This window comes from Phyllostomus hastatus, unplaced genomic scaffold, assembly GCF_019186645.2.
Source record: "Phyllostomus hastatus isolate PE091 unplaced genomic scaffold, TTU_PhHast_1.1 phas_scaffold_555, whole genome shotgun sequence".
Classification (NCBI taxonomy): Eukaryota; Metazoa; Chordata; class Mammalia; order Chiroptera; family Phyllostomidae; genus Phyllostomus; species Phyllostomus hastatus.
The window spans coordinates 1,836,832-1,853,118 of record NW_025334036.1 but is presented as its reverse complement, the minus strand read 5'-3'; the positions used below and the strand labels follow the sequence as shown (position 1 = coordinate 1,853,118).

The window sequence follows — 16,287 nt, the reverse complement described above, 5'->3', positions numbered from 1 at the left end:
GATCAGGACGTGGAATGGAGGTCCAGCTTGTACCAGGAGCATGAACTTCCCGCGTGTAAGCACCGGCCACGCGCTGCTCTGTTGCGTCTGATGCTCACTGTGCTTGCCGGGCGGGCACTGGTGTCTCCTGTGGGCCTGCATTCGAGTGGCCACTGGGAGGCGACAGCGAGGCCGTGCGTCTCTCTCGGGTGCAGCTGGCCCCGGCTGCCCGGATGTGGGCCCGCCAGCACAGCTGTGCCCAGCCGCGGCCTCCGGGCCATACGAGCCTGTGAGGCCCACGACGCAGTCCCGCTCAGGGCTGTTACAGGACCGGTTTTCTGAGTAGCTTCCAGTGTTTTCCAGACTTGCTCTGCCCACAAAAGCTTGATTTTGTTCATAAGCCTAATTTACCCACATTTTGGATACTGAGTTTGAAAAACAAATCCCTTTATGGGGTTAGACAAGTTTATAACTGAAGCCAGGTGTGTTAAACTTATGTTAAAATGTGACAAAAAAACAAAAACAAGAAAGTGTTAGTTTACTGGTATAGTTAATAGATAAATTGCATACGTTGATTCTAACTCTAAATGATATGAAAATATTTCAAAAACCTACACATCATGACCACATTTAAATTTACTTTAAAATTTATCAAGCCGGTAGATTTGCTTAGAGTATTTTTTTGTATTTTGCTTGCTGTTTTCTTCCGTGTACCTCACCCAGTTTCAGATTCTGAGGCCGGGACTGGGGGGGGTCAGAGAACAGGACGGCCTGTGACCCCGTCAACGCCCTCACCCTCCTCATGCCTCTGATGGCGTCTCTGGTGCGCTCTGAGCTGAGTGGGTGCCCGGGAGATGTTTCCGGAACCAGTCCTAGGACACGGTTTGGCTTCACGGAGTGACGTTGAACTTCTGTCTAGTCTGAGGAGGTAGGTCCCTCAGGTCAGGGGAGCCGGGACTGGGCCGGGCTGAGCGTGCAGCCGCCCCGACAGCACCACTGACCAAACCCAGTTTTGGAAGACTGTAGTTATTACACACATACACATATGCATATTTAATTTGAATAGTTTTGTGCTTTAAAAATAACACCCACTCTTTGTTGGCAAATTTAGCCAATAAGTCTTTGCTTTGATTTTACTCATTTGGATTTCAAAAGTAAAACATGCTTATAGTAAAAATCTGAACAATAGAGAAATGTCGGAAATGGAAGCCTCATCTTTGCAGCCAGATCAGCTTGTGCCCTCCCGTAGGTGTTCTCCGTGGAGCACACGCACACACAGCAGCAGTCTTCCCTTTCGCCCGTTCTGTCAGATTAACCCTGGGCGGTTAGGGGTTCGGTGCCGGCCGGCGGCAGCCGGGCCTGGAGCTCAGCCCGCGTGGCGGCGTGGGGCGGCAAGGCACAGGGTGGGTGCGCAGGCTCCGCCCGCGGGCAGTCTTTGCTCCTGACGTCTTTTCAAGTGTATTCCTGCCGTGAATCCCTTCATCAGTTCTCCCGAGGACTTTCCCTCGTCTCTGCGACTGTTTTATCACCAGCTATTTAGCTACAGCCAGAGATTGTAACTTTGCCACAAACACAAAGCTCGTCTTTGTCAGAGCGACTACACGCGAGGCCTGGAGAGTCACTTTCAGGTCTGGTTACACAGTTTTCAAACGTCCTTTCAGAAAGCGAGCGCGACAGCCCCGCGCGAAGAGCGGGGGCGCTGCCCAGAGCCTCTCTGTCCGCCTCTAACCCTTTGGGGGGGTGGAGGGGAGTTGGATGAGAGCCCGCTGGCCTGAAAGGACCCCGGTGGAGGTGCAGCTGGGTCTGGGTTCGAGTCGCCCTGGTTTCTGCCCTCGCCCGCGACGTGAGGGAGTCGCTGAAATGAACGAGCTTGGGATTGCTCGTCCAAGTCCATTTCTAATGCCACCGCCTTCTGTTTTTATAGCGCTGTGTGCTTTTCCCAGTGCTTTTATCTGTAGCATTTGATCTGTCCAGTTTGCTTTTAGCTTCTGTATTTCAAAGGCCAGTAATGGTTAGGTTGGAAGTAATACCTATTAGAAGAGTGACTTTGAAAACCCTCAAATCATTTCCAGGTGTTTTCGATGAATAGTGAAACTTTAAACTTGATTTTCTATAAAAGAAGACTCTACTGCTTTAAGTAATGTTCTTGGAAATGAGTAGCTCCAATGAAATCAACTTGTTTTTGTTGCTCTTTGTTTTTGTAATATATATAATTTATTGAGGTGTGGTTAATGAATGTATAGCAAAAGGTGTGGCTGTAGCTAAGCAGAAAAGATAGTGTGAAGAAAACTGTCAGTTTTTCTTAAATACCTGAGTTGATAGAAGTGAATTTTAAGTAATTTCCATCACAGAAAAAGCCCTCTTTTTGGCCACATTAGGACTGCAAACCAGGATGGAAAAGATTAAGGGGAATCAGAAAGTGAAGTAATAGTTCTGCAGTGTATGTTTTGGAGAATGTGTTGCGAGTTTTGCTTGTGACTTAATAATGTACCTTTTCAGAAACGTTCTATAGGCATTAAAGCTCATTTACACACACACACCCCACTAGTAAGTCAGTGTTGATGCTTACATTACTTAAGACATGGAGCCCTGGCTGGTGTGGCTCAGTGGATTGAGTGCCGGCCTGTGAACCCAAAGGGTCGCTGGTTCGATTCCCAGTCAGGGCACATGCCTGGGTTGCAGGCCAGTTCAGGTCCCCGGTAGGGGGCGTGCAAGAGGCAACCACACGTTGACGTTTCTCTCCTTTTCTTTCTCCCTTTCCCCCTCTCTAAAAATAAATCAATACTATCTTTAAGAAAAAAAAGACATGAAATGACATGACTGGAGACAGAAGTGAAGTCCCTGCTCTCGCCCCGCTGCCGGTCCTTTCCCACACCGTGCGGGCGACGGAGGCGCAGGAATGTCCGGTGACTCTGAGGTTGAGCCTCCGCGTCTGGAGAAGACGAGAAAAGAAGCTGAAAAGAAGCCCGCGCGCGCCCTGGCGCAGCTCCCCGTCACCGCGTCCCTCACGGAGCACACGGGGCCACTTCCCTCTCTCCGGGCGAACATGGAAGACTCGGCGGACGTACGGAGAGAGACATCATTTCCAAAGGAAAACACCCACATAACCCAAAAGTGATGGGACTGCTTGGGGGAGACCTCTCGTCAGACACCACAGGCCGAGGAGAACAGACGTGGTGACGAGTGCACCCGCCCTCCCCAGATCTCGCGGAGGGAGCTGGAAGAAATGTGGCAATAACGAACGTTTCCAGGATGGTCCAGGAGCATTTACTCTGCGGCTCTGAGGTGCTGAGTTTTCAGCCAGCCTGAATACCGTCACCGGGCTCACAGTAGGCCCTGCGTTCCCTGTTTGGGAACAGGGTCGGCCGGCAGCGGGTTGAGTTTCTCAGGGAGGCGCTGCGGCAGCACGGAAACAAGCCAAGCGCAGGATCCCCTGAAAACTGGAAGTCTGCCCAGGAGAACCACGTCAGGTTATCTTCCGAGCCCGCGAGCAGAGTGCCCGAGCGGTGCCTGTTATTAATGAGGGGCTCGCCTTTCGAGGGTGGCTTGAGCCGGTCACGCTCTTATCCCCGTGGTTCTGGTTTCCTTTCCCTGCAGCCGCAGCCTGCCAGGACCTCGGAGGGGCGAGGAGGGACGCGAAGCAGGCCGGAGCAGCGGCTGAGGGGAGGGGCTCAGGCTTACAGTCCGTGGTCAGTGATTCCTCTGGATCCAGTTATTGTGCCTCTGGTGTTGTTAGGAAAGTCGTCATTGCACACGTGCACCAGGAGAGGTGTGACGGCTGCGTCACTCCGCAGAGACCTGCAGCCGGGCCACACAGGACTCCGAGCAGTGGGCGACGCCCCTGGTGTGCGCAGGGCTCGGCAGAGGCACCGGAAAGTGCAGACCCGGGCTGTTAACATGTATTTGCAGCAGCTTCGGAGCAGTTTAGGGGCATAAGTTAGCTTTTTAAAAGTTATTCCAGCCCTGGCTGGTGCGGCTCAGTGGATTGAGCACCAGTCTGTGAACCAAAGGATCGAGGTTCGATTCCCAGTCAGGGCACATCTGTTAGGCACATGCCGGGGCTGCTGGCCAGATTCCCCAGTAAGGGGTGCATGAGAGGCAAACACACATTGATGTTTCTGTCTCTCTTTTTCCCTCCCTTCCCTTCTCTAAAAATAAATAAAGTCTTTAAAAATATCCTAATAAAAAGTTACTCTAACGTGGAAAAGACAAGACCCCGCGATCAGGTTGACCTGGGAGGCAGTGAGCTCACTTTCCCGATGGAGGTGGGGGTTACTGACCTCGGTGCGTCTTCTCCCTGAGAAGGGGCTGCCCTGCCGCCCTGTCGGTGACCGTTGCCTCCGAGTCAGGGCCCAGCCACACACACTCCCGGTGGGACCAGCCGCCTGGACAGAATAAGCCCAGACTCTGAAGTGGGATGGACAGGAGGCTGCCCGAGCTCGCGCAGACAGGCATCCCGTAGCGCTTTCTCGTGCCTCCCAAGCTGTCTCCGGCTCGGAGACCTGCTGGGGACCTTCCAGGTCCTCCGTGTCGTTGCGGGGCGCCCCACCACATTTGGAAGTGACGGGAAGCCAGGTGGATTGATTGTAAGGAAGAAGGTGAAAAGGTCGAGTCCCTCGGTGTGACAGGGAAGGGGTTGTTGGGCCAGGTGTGGCGTAACAGTCCGCAACCGAGACAACGTGCGGTCGTGGGAGCAGAGGGTCGTCGGGTTTCTCGTCTGAGGACTTGGGGCCGAGATCAGCCGGAGGAGTGGGGTGCGTCGTCATTCCTCCGTTCTGCTGAAGACACTGAAGGAGACCTTCGTCTCCCCGGGCTGCACTAACGTGGGGGAAGGGCTTCGGTGCAGGACGGGAGGCCCGTCTTTAAGTCAGACCCCCGTCGCCGGCCTCTCGGAGACAAGGCCGGTGCGGGTTCTGCGAGCCACCCACGCGTGGTGCCCCCGCCGAAGACACGCGGTTCTTAGGACTCCTGCGCGCTGGTTTTTCCGTGTGCGCCCCCGCCCCCGTTCGTAGAGCTAGGACTTCAGGTCGCCTGTTTCCAAAAATAAAAAAGTTAAAGTCACACCTCTGCCTCGCACAGGCGGCCAAGATGAAAACCCCCAACGGGTTGAGAAGTGACGTGAATGCGTTTTGTTTGGGTGGACAATACGCACTAAACAGCGAGAGGCGTGTTTATTGGGAGCAAGGAGGGGGCGGTGAACTTTTCTGTCCATGCCACTGTCTTGCTTAATTCATCATAATACCTGTCTTCTGAAATGAAAAGAGGATAATAAAAGCAAAATTAATAACAAAAATTCAACTCATACATACCTAAAGGAAATTAAGAAAAAGAAAAAAATCGCCGGCAGCTGAGATTCTGAATGTCGCCAGCACGGGGCAGAGGCTGGGCTGAAACCGCCAGCACTCGCCTGGTCTCCTCGTGCGGCTGGCTGCTCCGCCCCTCTGGGCGGGGCGTCCTGGGCACAGGCCCTGGGGTCTGCAGGGGCTACCGCTGAGGAGTCCTCCCCACGGGCTGCGCCCCCTCCTGTGTCTGACCAGCTCTGCAGGACCCTGCCCCTCGTCCTTCCTCCTCCCCCAGTCGTGGCGTCTCCCCTCTTCCTGCAGCGGAGGAGAGGCTCGTGAGGGAGAGTGCAGCGGTTCCGGAAGGGCACGTAAATACCACGATTATTTATCTACCTTGGAAACATACGTCTCACCGGGGGCACACCGGGGAAGCATGGCGCAGAGGAAGAAGCCCCGACCTGGGGGTCAGGGACACCGGGCCTCCTCCGAATGGCCGGGGTTGTGACCTGGGACCGGGCGTCCCCGCTGCGCCCCTCAGATCCCTCGTCTGCGACGTGGACGGGCTCTGGGGACTTGCCGGCGCTCACGTTCTGTGTTTCTGTCCTCAGTCGGGGACGGTGCTGTTTTATAAGCGAGCTGTAAAGGTGTGCAAGACTCTCAAGTTCAAGCCCCTTGGTGTTAACTGAAAAAGAGGCTGTTTCAGAGGTGGCTCTCCAGACGAGGCACTTACCAGCCTGATGTGCTGTTGGACCTGGACGCCTGCTCCCCCGTCCCCCTGAAGGCTTTCCCCCCACTTCCTGAGTGTGCGGGGAAGTGTCCCCCCTCTGCTGGGCCAAACCCCACGAGCTGGGCTCTCAGTGGAGAGGAGCGACTCACGCAGCGGCAGAGATCGGCGTCAGCCCGGACTGGATCACCTTCCAGGGGCTCAGACGCGGTGCCGAGCTGGACAGTTGGTGGAACGGGCCCTTGAAGGTGACGGAGGTGCCTCCGGCGAGGAAGCTGCTCTGGAGGAACAGGCGACCAGACGTGTCCGAGAAGGCCAGTCTCTAAGCGTTGGCTTCCAGAGGGAGGAGTGGTGGGGTTCCTTGGTTTGCCCTCCGGCCCGGCCCAGTTGCCCGCCGGACCGAGACCTTGGGGAGAGTAAGACCTGGGAGAGCTGACCTCCGAGAGGCACTGGGGTCGCAGTCAGTGTCCACGACCCTCCGACAGCGCGGCACACAGAAGCAGCAGCATTTCTCCACTCAGAGACCCCCGCGGGGTCCCGCACTGGGGAGTGGGCCGGGGCGAGCAGCCAGGAGGAGGCGGGCGGGGCCCGTCTGAATGAGGAAGTGGTTCGTCCAAGGACGGACACGTTCGGAAGAGCCCGCGTAGGGGCGCTGCCACGAAAGACACCTTCGTGGGTTACCTCCTGGCTGGTGTGGAGGGAGAGGGACAAGGAGACAAGCCGCGTGCTCTTGTGCTGCCCGATTTTTAAAGGCTCTGAAATGGTTTGTCTTTATTAGCTGCAGGAAATGGCATCTCTAAAAGACTCAGAAGCACTTCACATAGCCATGCAATTTGTGTCCGATAACATTTTTAAGCACATCTTTATTGATGCATAATAGGCACATAAAAAAGGATGCAAATCTTGCGCCAGAGCTTGACAGGAGTTTTGTGAACCGAACACGCTCCCGTGTTACGAGCAGCGGCGGAACACTGCTGGCCTGCCGGGAGCCGGCCACGCAGGCTTCGAGGTAGTGCCGCCGGCTCCCTGCGCCCCCCCAGGCAGACTCGCACTTCGTAGTCATTCTTCCTGTTCCTGAGCGCTGTGTGAGCTGGACCCTGGAGAGCAGACCCTGCAGGTCGGGCCTCTGCCCCTCAGCCCCTAAGCGTCCCAGCCGGGGGGCTCCCGGGCCCCTGCACACGGCTGTGACGAGTCCGCTCTCTGTGCCTCGTCGTGTGCCTGCCGCCGTGCGTCCGCTCTCCTCTCGGCGAACAGTCAGATGGTGTCCCGTGTTCAGCTGCTGTAACTGCTGTTGCTTGGAGCACGCTCGTCTCTGGCTGAGCATTTGTGCGCGTTTCTGGCCGTGTCATCCAGTAGGTTCATGTTCCAGCTTGGTGAGTGTTACAGTTTGTGCTTCCAGGAGCCTCTCAGAGTTCTGTTTCTCCGTCTTTGCTGCAGCACTCTTTGTTCTTACTCGATGGGGTGGTGTGTGTACGTGTGTGGAGTGTTTTATGTTGGTTCCCTTGATGCTCAGTGGAGTTCAGCGCCTTTTCATTTATTAGTTCACCATAGTTTATTTTTTTTACTTATTTATGAAATCCCTGTCTTTTCTCACTTTTTTAATATTCTCTGCCTCTTTTGTATTGTTTGTAGACACTTTTTGTATGTTCTTCAGAGAAGTCCCTGGTTTGATATATTACAGTTTGTCCTGCTTTCTGAGTTAACCTTCCTGCTAATTATTTTAAAATAATCATTCGCAGTGTCAACACTAACACTATTACCATTTTAATTTTTAGTCACATTTTTCTTTTTTTATACATAATCCTACTTGCAAAGAATTTTATATTCTGCTTCATCTGTGCTGAAGTAGTCTTCAAAATTTAATTTATTGTGGCTCTGTGGTATTTCATTTAGCTAGTTACACAGTCTTCTATCACTGGGCATTTAGGATGTTCTTATTACTAAAAATTGCTACAGTGTAGAAATTCATTCATCTGTCGTTTCACAAGAGGATAGCGAAGGAGCATGGATGAGTCACTCCGGGGCCCCGTCTTTAGTTGGTGTCCCCATTAATACAGCCGCCTAACACCAGCTCCTTTGTCCTCAGTGAAGAGTTTGATCGCCTTACAACACCAGTAATGACCAGCTGAGCGTTCATACTATTAAACATTAAGATCCATCACTTCTGCCTGGCTGGCGTAGCTCAGTGGATTGAGTGCGGGCTGCGAACCAAAGTGTCGCAGGTTCAATTCCTAGTCAGGGCACATGCCTGGGTTGCAGGCCATGGCCCCTAGCAACTGCACACTGATGTTTCTCTCTCTCTCTCTTTCTCCCTCCTTCCTCTCTCTAAAAATAAATAAATTAAAAAAAAAGACCCATCACTTCTGTAACATCAAACCCTACTGATACTTAAAATGATGGCAACATATCAAAATCAGCCGGTGGCTGTTTAATTCCTACTTCTGTGATCGGTGGAACGACCGGTCCGAGAGAACAGAGCCGCCTGGAAAGCTGCTGCTCTGCACAGGCGTGCAGTGGCAAGAGTATTGGCTTGAATTAAAATGACCTATGTTTGCTTAAAATTTAGGTAACATTCTAATATTGTTACTTTTCCCCTCAGGAGTCACATTTCTTCCGTTGGTTCTGACAGCACGTGAGCTGTCTCCGGGCCCTGGTAGCCGCCGCATCAGGATGCAGACGCGTGGGCAGGGTCTCGGAGATCTCAGGCTGCGGGGCTCGGGGGTTGGAATATATTAGCAGCAGAAATGTGACTGGGTTTGTAAACTGCTTCAGCAGCACTCACAGTATAACAAAAGGCCAGAAAAATGGGGTGTGGAGTCTTGGGGTCCTTCGCCCCCATGTCCTCTGTGGTGCTCAGCACAGCTCTGTAAACGCACCTCGTCAGCAGATAACCTGCTGACATAGCCCTAGGAAGCCCAGGAATTCTTCTCAAGTCCTGACACTTCAGACCACAAGGTTCTGTAGCTCCCTCCAGGTTCCGTAATTCCCCACGTGACTTGGAGGGGAACGTTAACCAGCAGAGAAGTGTTCCTTCCAAATGGCAAGGACACGACGGGGCGGAGTCAGCAATGCAGGGCAGCCTCGTGCCGGCCGGGCTGGGCCTGCGGGTGGATCTGGAGATCCGGGTCTTTCCGTGGAGCCGAGGCCGTCAGACTGCTCCCTCTCAGGACCTTGGTTAACCTGCAGAAACATTCCGGCCGCCTATCAGATAGGAACCCGAGACTCCCTGTGCGGACCCTGGGCCCAGCGAGTCCAGGGCTGGCGGTTCGGAGGTGAGAGCACAGTTTCAGTTCTTAGGGCCTAAACTGATGAAGGTAGATGCCATGCATCTGCAGCGTAATCCCAGGGTTTATTGTCGAGGAATCCAACAGTGCAGGCATTCAAGGCACAGAGGTCACAGAAAGGCGTCTTTGAGCTTCTGGCTTAAAAGGGTTGTTTTAGAATCATAAGAATAGCATGTAATACAGCGAGCATCCACCTAGCAGTGGAACCGAAAGGTAGCTCGCTGCCCACCTGACTTCAAGAACATCGGTACAGCACCTTAACTGGGTTACAGGGATAAACAGAAGGGACATGGTGTGTGGTGAAACCAGGTCCGTTGCCGTATGGGAGTGTTTGGTTTGGCTGGACTGGACAGCCTGGTCAGGCCAGACGCTTGCGGCCGCCGTGGACGCGGCAGCTGCCCGTGCAGCGAGACGCGGGCGTGGCACTGGCGGGGAAACGGAGCCCAGCTCGTTTCCAGGACAGCGTTGCTGCGCAGGCGGTGCGCACTGAACTGCAGGAACACTTTGTTACTGGAGTGGGTTTGGACGCAGGGTCAGACCATCACACACGAGTCTGTCCAGCTGAAGGATGCTTCAAAGCCGAGCGTCTTCGGGGAGTTGTTTGTGTGGGCCGCGTCCTCACACTGCAGGGCACTGGCCCCGGCCCTTCCTACGGAACACTAGAGTGGGCCCCGGCCAGCAGTGGGCCCCAGCCAGCAGTGGGCCCCGGCCAGCAGTGCCCCGCCGGTCCCCAGGTCGCCCGGGGCCACGGCACGAGAGTTGTGCCATGCCCTGGTGACCACTGTCCATCCACCGCTGTGCCCGGGCTCGGTACTGTTCTGAGACACACCGCTGGGGCTCTTCAAGGGGCGCTGCACCGTCTGGGCATGTGTGGCTGAACACACGTGGCTGTGACAGCTTTTGTTCCCTCTCCACACGCAGGACCTGTGTCTCCGTCTGCACACACCTGGCGCACACCTGCACGTACCGTGGTTTCTCCAGACTGCCGCCTGTATCACTGGTGTAAAACATCATCTCACTGTTTACCTTCTCTTTACTTAGATTAAGATTCCTTTTTGTATGTTGTTTTGATTGCGTAGGGCTTCCTTTTCGTGTCTTTTCTTGAAACTGCTTATATTCTCTGCTTAAATTCCTCCTGGGTTGCCTGCCTTTTTCACTGATTTCTACTAGTTTATATGTATTATTGTGCTTATACGCTTAGGTCTGTGTGTCCTGCACACGTGGAAGGTGTCTACTGTGTAACTTCTGACTTAGTTTATGGCACTTTAGTCGTAGTGTTTAGGGTGCAGTCGGATCTGCTGATCTGCGGTCTTACGGTGTCATCTCACGCCGCGAGCCTCCAGGTTCCGTGTTTCGCGTTTAGGTCTTTGGTCCACGTGAGATTTATTTTTCTAGATGGCGTATGGTACAGATGAAATTGTACCATTTTTTCCACTTTATTTGCTAATTGTTTCAGTGCCGTGTACCGAACAGCCCCTCCTTTCTGCCACCGTGGCCTCTTCGTGATTTCCGTCGTCCGACCCGTATGTCTCCCGGCCCTCGCTCATTCCCGGTGCTCTGCGACCTCGCGGACCCCCGCTCACCAGCTCACCGCCTGGGCGTGTGCTGTCTGCATCGTGTGGCTCTCCCAGAAGGGCGCTCCTCACGGGCCCTTGCTGTGTTCTCTCGCCGGATCCGCTGCCGGCAGAGGAAGCTCGCCGTTCGAGGTGCCGTCCTCACCGGTGCCGCTCAGCCTGGTGCTCCTCAGTCTTCCCTCCTCGGCCGTCCCATCAGCCCCTCCGTGCACTGGGAGCCCGGTGTCGTTGCATCCGGAGGTGACCCTGCGCCCTGTTTCTATCTGGAAATAGTTCCAGTTTAAAGGCAGAAGAAATCCGGTTATAATTTCCTCATTGTGTAAAGCCGTACCTCTTTTCTTTTATAAAATCCTAAATTTTCAGCGTTGCTTCAAACTATACTAGGCATTCTATCCTTCTTAAGGCACTAAACTTTTTACGTTTCACGTTTACTTGAATCACTTGGATTGGAACGCACATCTTGAAGGAGCATCACGTAAAACAACGCGTTACTGTAAGAACTGTACATTTCAGTCAGTGGCCCCGGATGCGGCATTCGTGGTGGGGTCTGGTTACAAACACGAGCTCGTGCCTCGGAGCAGTCACCGTGGCCTTCTCTATGGCCCCCTGGTCAGCAGCGCACGCAGAGCGAATGCGCGGCTCGGCCCACGCACCGAAGAAAAACTCCTCCGAGTTGGTTAGCGCATCCAGGAGTCAGACAACCACCGCCACTGCCCCTCCTTCCGGCGAGTGCTCACCGCGGACCCGGGGCTCGGGCCGCCCGCGGGAACCCTGGGAGAGTGCCCCCTGTCCTGCCTGCACGTTGGTACGTGGCTAGCCCAGCGGGCTGGGAGAGGCCCGTTTCGTGTTCATGTGCCCACCTGCCTGCCTGTCTCCGCGACAGGAGTCACAGCGTGCACGAGTGCACGGGTTCCCTGACCCCTCTCAGCGCAGTCCCAGGCAGAACCCATGTTTCTGTGGAGGACGCAGAAGGAGGGCGTGAAACAAGGGCCAGAGGACACTGGCCTCCTCAGCACGCGAGGACCGACGGACCCAGCACAGAAGGGGGCTTCCGCACCCCGGGGTTTTAGATCCCCACCGCCCTGGAAGCCTGCACTGAAATACGTGTGTGTGTGTGTGTGTGTGTGTCACAGTGAACAGGCTGGTGGTTCCTGGGTGTAGTGATGTCCAAGTTGGCTTGAAATAAAACTTGGGTCATTAGAAGACCGTATTCTAGCTAGAGGATTCACATATTTAATCCACAAAGAGTTTTGTTTTTTTTTTAAATCTCAGTAAAGTTTTTGTATCTGCAGTGAAAGTGTGCTTTATGGATCCACGCTTTCCTCGAGGCAGCGGAGCTGTTCTGTCCAGACAGGGAGCAGGCCCCTCCCAGGAAGCGGGGTCACACTCCAGTCGTGACTTTTCCGTCTCTGCCTGCCAGCGGGACCCCGTCCTGGGCCGATGCAGCCCGTGGTGCATACAGGCCGGATTGGGAATAAAAAAAAGTGGCCAGCGGAAGGCCACCCGTCCGTCTCTCAGGCCCCACACGATATTTTTAGTTTCCTGCGGTAAAAGATGCGCCTTGAAGGGAGACATTCGAGAGAGGGAGCCCGGAGAACATTCTGGCCTGACCGTGTTCACAACACGCCGGGGTCGGGTCAGGAAGCGTTGGAGGGGTGCATGTGGCGCGCAGCCTGGCCGGGGCCCGCGCGTGCCCGCGGGAGGGGGGGCGTCCCCTGCTGGGTGAGCTGCGGCCCACGCGCCTATGTGTCTGGCTGTGCTCGTGGGGAGAGGAGCCGGGACCAGAGAGGACGTGGACGTGGGTCGGGCATCTGCAGCCGGACACAAACCACTGCTCCTCCGGAAGGTCCGACACGGCCCCCCCGCCCCGGGGGAGCGTGTTCCTCCTCCGGCCCCCCCTTCCCGGCCGAGAGGTGTTTCAGCAAATGTGTTTGGTAGGGAGGAAGCATCCCCCTGATTGTTGTAATTGTTACTAAAGCAGCTGAAGGGGAAGTAAACAGACGAAAGAGTGTATGGGCACTCCTGTAGCATGTGGTCGTGCGGGCCAGCAGAGGGGGGACACAGCAGAGTGAGAACACTCACAGCGTCGGGATGGCGTGGCCGGGAGCACACTGCTCTTTCCTCAGAATCGCGCCCGACCACAGCGTCTGGAAGACAGAAGGCTTGTTTAAACTGCTTTGTGTCAGTTTCAGGTGGTACACCTAATATCTAATAGTCTGTAGAGAAATTCTTAAAGTGACTTTAAATCATTGTCTTGTGATTCACCAGGAAAAAAAATTTGTAGTGGTCTCTTGCTTAGGTTTTCAGTGTCTTTTAAGATAAGTAAAAATAGTGACGTGGCTTTTTACTTCTTCCTCTTGACTTGGAGTGCTGTGGTACTGACTTTTTTTTCTTTGATCGTTTTTAGGGGAACTATAATCGTGTTCACAGCTCAAGGCATCTGTGCAAATAGCAAGAACAGAGCCGGTGATCTGAACAGTCGTGTGATCCCGGTGCAAGGAGACGGTGCTGGGCGTATGCTGACCCCCCGCAGCCCGCGCCCCCGGTGACAGGGAGGAGAGGCCAGCCCTGGCTTTCCCTGAAACCGCGTGCCGCGTGTGCAGGGAGTGCACGTCGGCCAGGGGGCAGAAGCAGGACGGATGGGGTTGGAGAGGGAGCACTGACGGCGGGGTTTTCCTAACCCCTGGCCTCGTTCGTGGGAGACGCTGCATCGCTACATCGGGTAGACTGGGTGGAAACGCGGGCAGACCCGGTTCAGCCCCGCACAGGCCTCTCCGCGTGCCGGCCCAGGGGGCACGGCAGTCAGCTGGAGGCCCGGGGCCCGGAGGTGAGACTCCCGTGTGAAGAGGCCCCCCGCACCGGAAGGTCTGGAAACCCTGTCGTGAGCTGGACAGGTGGAGGGGCTAACGGGGCTGCGTGCGAGGCTCAGAAAGGCTGGAGGGGCTGACGGAGGCCTCCAGCGTCCAGAGGGCGGTCCGTCGAGGCACAAGCAGCGTGTTTTCTGTGGTCCCTGGAGAGCTGAGCCGGGCGTGGGTACAGGTGGGGGGGCGGGTTTCAGCGTGACGGAGGGTTTTCCTGCCGTCGGAGCTGCCCCTGCAGGTGATGAGGTGGTGAGTTCTGGGAGCAGGCGGCGGGGCCTTAGAGGGGCGCCAGCCACGCTGTGTGCTCGCTCAGACTGAGAGGGACCGAGTCTGCAGCGCCTCCCAGGCGTGCATGTCGGCTGTGCTTCCGCGTCTCCACCCAGCTGGAGGTTCAGCTGGGGGGCATCCCACCCCCCTGTTCCTTCACGTCCACTCGTCACCCGAAGGTGGCGCAGTTACTGCCTGTCCTGAGTCGCTCTGAGCCCAGCTGCAGAGGCAGATGCTGATTGAGTGTCCGTGTCCTTCTGTCCTGTGTCCCCCGTTCCTGAAGCAGTCAGTCAGTCATTCTCCCCTTCGAGCCTTCCCCAACTTCCCCTGGACCCCAGGGCACAGAAGGGGCCTTTGCCTGTGCTCCTTAGTTTGCCCGCAAGTGTGTCTGCTCTCACCCTGGATGCGAGGCTCAGGGTGCCCCTTCTTCTGTCTTCCGGGGCGTTCTCTCTGCTCCCATCTCCTCAAAGACAGGTGCACCCTTTAATCGGATGAAGACAAATTTCTAATGAAATAACGTCTTTTGTGGACCTACTTGCATAGGGCTAAAGGCAACTAAGAGACCTAAAATTTGGTGTTGGTGTGGAGCTCCTGACCCTACGCCGTTAGAAGAGTATCAGTCCGCCCCTCCCCACTCCAGGCCCCTGGCTGATGGCTGCATAGGACCTGATATGTTTTAAAAACTAGGAGTTGTAATTAGAAATAATTACAGTATGTTCAGACACATGTATCTGGACAGGGTCATTTCTGTGGTCGGAATTGGTGTGTGTTGGCCTGGTTTATCGGAACCGGATGTGCACCTTGGGAGAACAAAAACCAGCAGAGTTTCTGTGTGTTTAGCAGCAGTTAGATAGCATCCAGGGGTCCCGAACCTCCACTCAGCTCTGCCTCGTTCCTTGCAACATTTCGTAGTGTTTTTCCTGTGACGTGTGTGTGGGGTTGACGCTCTCATTTTTCCACTGTAAGTTTAGAAGTTACCGTCTCTCGCTGACCTGTGGATCTCCGCCCCGCCCCCCGCAGGGATAGGGGGCCTCCAGGACGTCGTGCTCAAGTCCGCCACCCTGTGCAGCTCGCCCGCCTGCCCGCCCTTCGTCCCGCTCACCTTCGAGGCCACCCCCATCGTGAGGGTCGCCGTGGAGCCGAAACACCCAAGTAAGACGACCTCGTTTTTAAAAGCACCTGGTATCCCCGACACTTACGAAACGCGTGCATTCGAGCCTGGCTTCCTCGCCGTCCACTTCGGCCGGGCTCCGCGAGTCCTCCTGCGGACAGGCAGTGGGCGTGGCCCCCCCAGCCGGGAGGCCCCACGGCCCCGGCCCTGCGGGGGGCTTCTCCCCTCTGTGTGGGGAGCCCGGCCTCTTCGGACGCCCCTGCTCGCTGAGGGGACTGTGCCCCGCCCGGGGGCAGGGGCCGGGCCGTCCCAGCTCCCCAGCCCGGGACGGGAGCCCTGTTCTGACCGCCCAGTGTGTGTGTCGTGTGAGCATTGTCTCCACATCCCAGGTCTTTTCTGAAAAACTTTCTTCTTTGCCTGTTGATACACTGTCCCCCTTATCGTGAAGGGGCAGGTTTAAGTGTTTACCTTTTTTTTGGGGGGGGGGTCTTTTAAGGCTCTGTCGTAGTCTTGCAGTGGTGGCAGCCATTGTCCTTGCTGACCTCTGCCTTGTGCTTGTTCTGCCTGTAATCAGTGACCCTTTTGCGGGGCCCTTCGGACCACACTTCCCGCCCTGTGAGGGCTGCTGAGCCACTGCCGGGCAGCACCTGTAGATCTACTCAGGGAGGCGGAGGGATGCTCCGGTCCGCGGCAGAGGGGCCAGGAGGGCGTCTCTGTCAGCCCCGCACGCAGGGCCGCCTCCCTGCCCCCCTCAGGGTGCCCTCGTCCTCGTGTGGCGCGGGGCTGCCGGACACCCCGCAGAGCATGGCCGCCGGCCAGCCGCCCGTGGCCGCGATACACGTTCCCCCGCTCCCCTGTGCCTGCCTCCTCATCTGGGAAAGGACAGCGGGACCCCCTCTGCCTCGTAGCTCGAGTCCACGCAGGACGCACCATTAGCGAGTGTGAGGCGTTAGTTGTCGTTAGAAAAGCCTTACTCTAAAAATAAACAGTGGAACACATGTGGGAAATCAACCCTCGCATCACGTATCCAGAACCACTGGTTGCCGAGAGCCCCTGGGTCGTCTCCGGCGCGCTGAAAACCAGCGCTGAGGCGTCGCTGCGTCCCTTTAAGTGCAGGTAGGATACGAGGCTGCATAGAGACGCCGCCAAAGCTCTGGGCTCCGCTACAGTCCGTAACCAGGGGCGGCCTCCTGCCGGCCTCGAGT

The 16,287-nt window shown here is 55.8% G+C and overlaps 1 protein-coding gene across 1 annotated transcript in view; it reads left to right on the top strand.

The window, feature by feature from the left end:
* Positions 1 to 16,287, top strand: part of EFL1 (elongation factor like GTPase 1) — a 55,258-nt gene that overhangs the window by 26,610 nt on the left and 12,361 nt on the right. Inside the window, exon 16 of the mRNA XM_045825039.1 lies at positions 14,992 to 15,123. Within this exon, the coding sequence (XP_045680995.1) occupies positions 14,992 to 15,123 (132 nt within the window). The remainder of the gene's footprint in view (positions 1 to 14,991; positions 15,124 to 16,287) is intronic.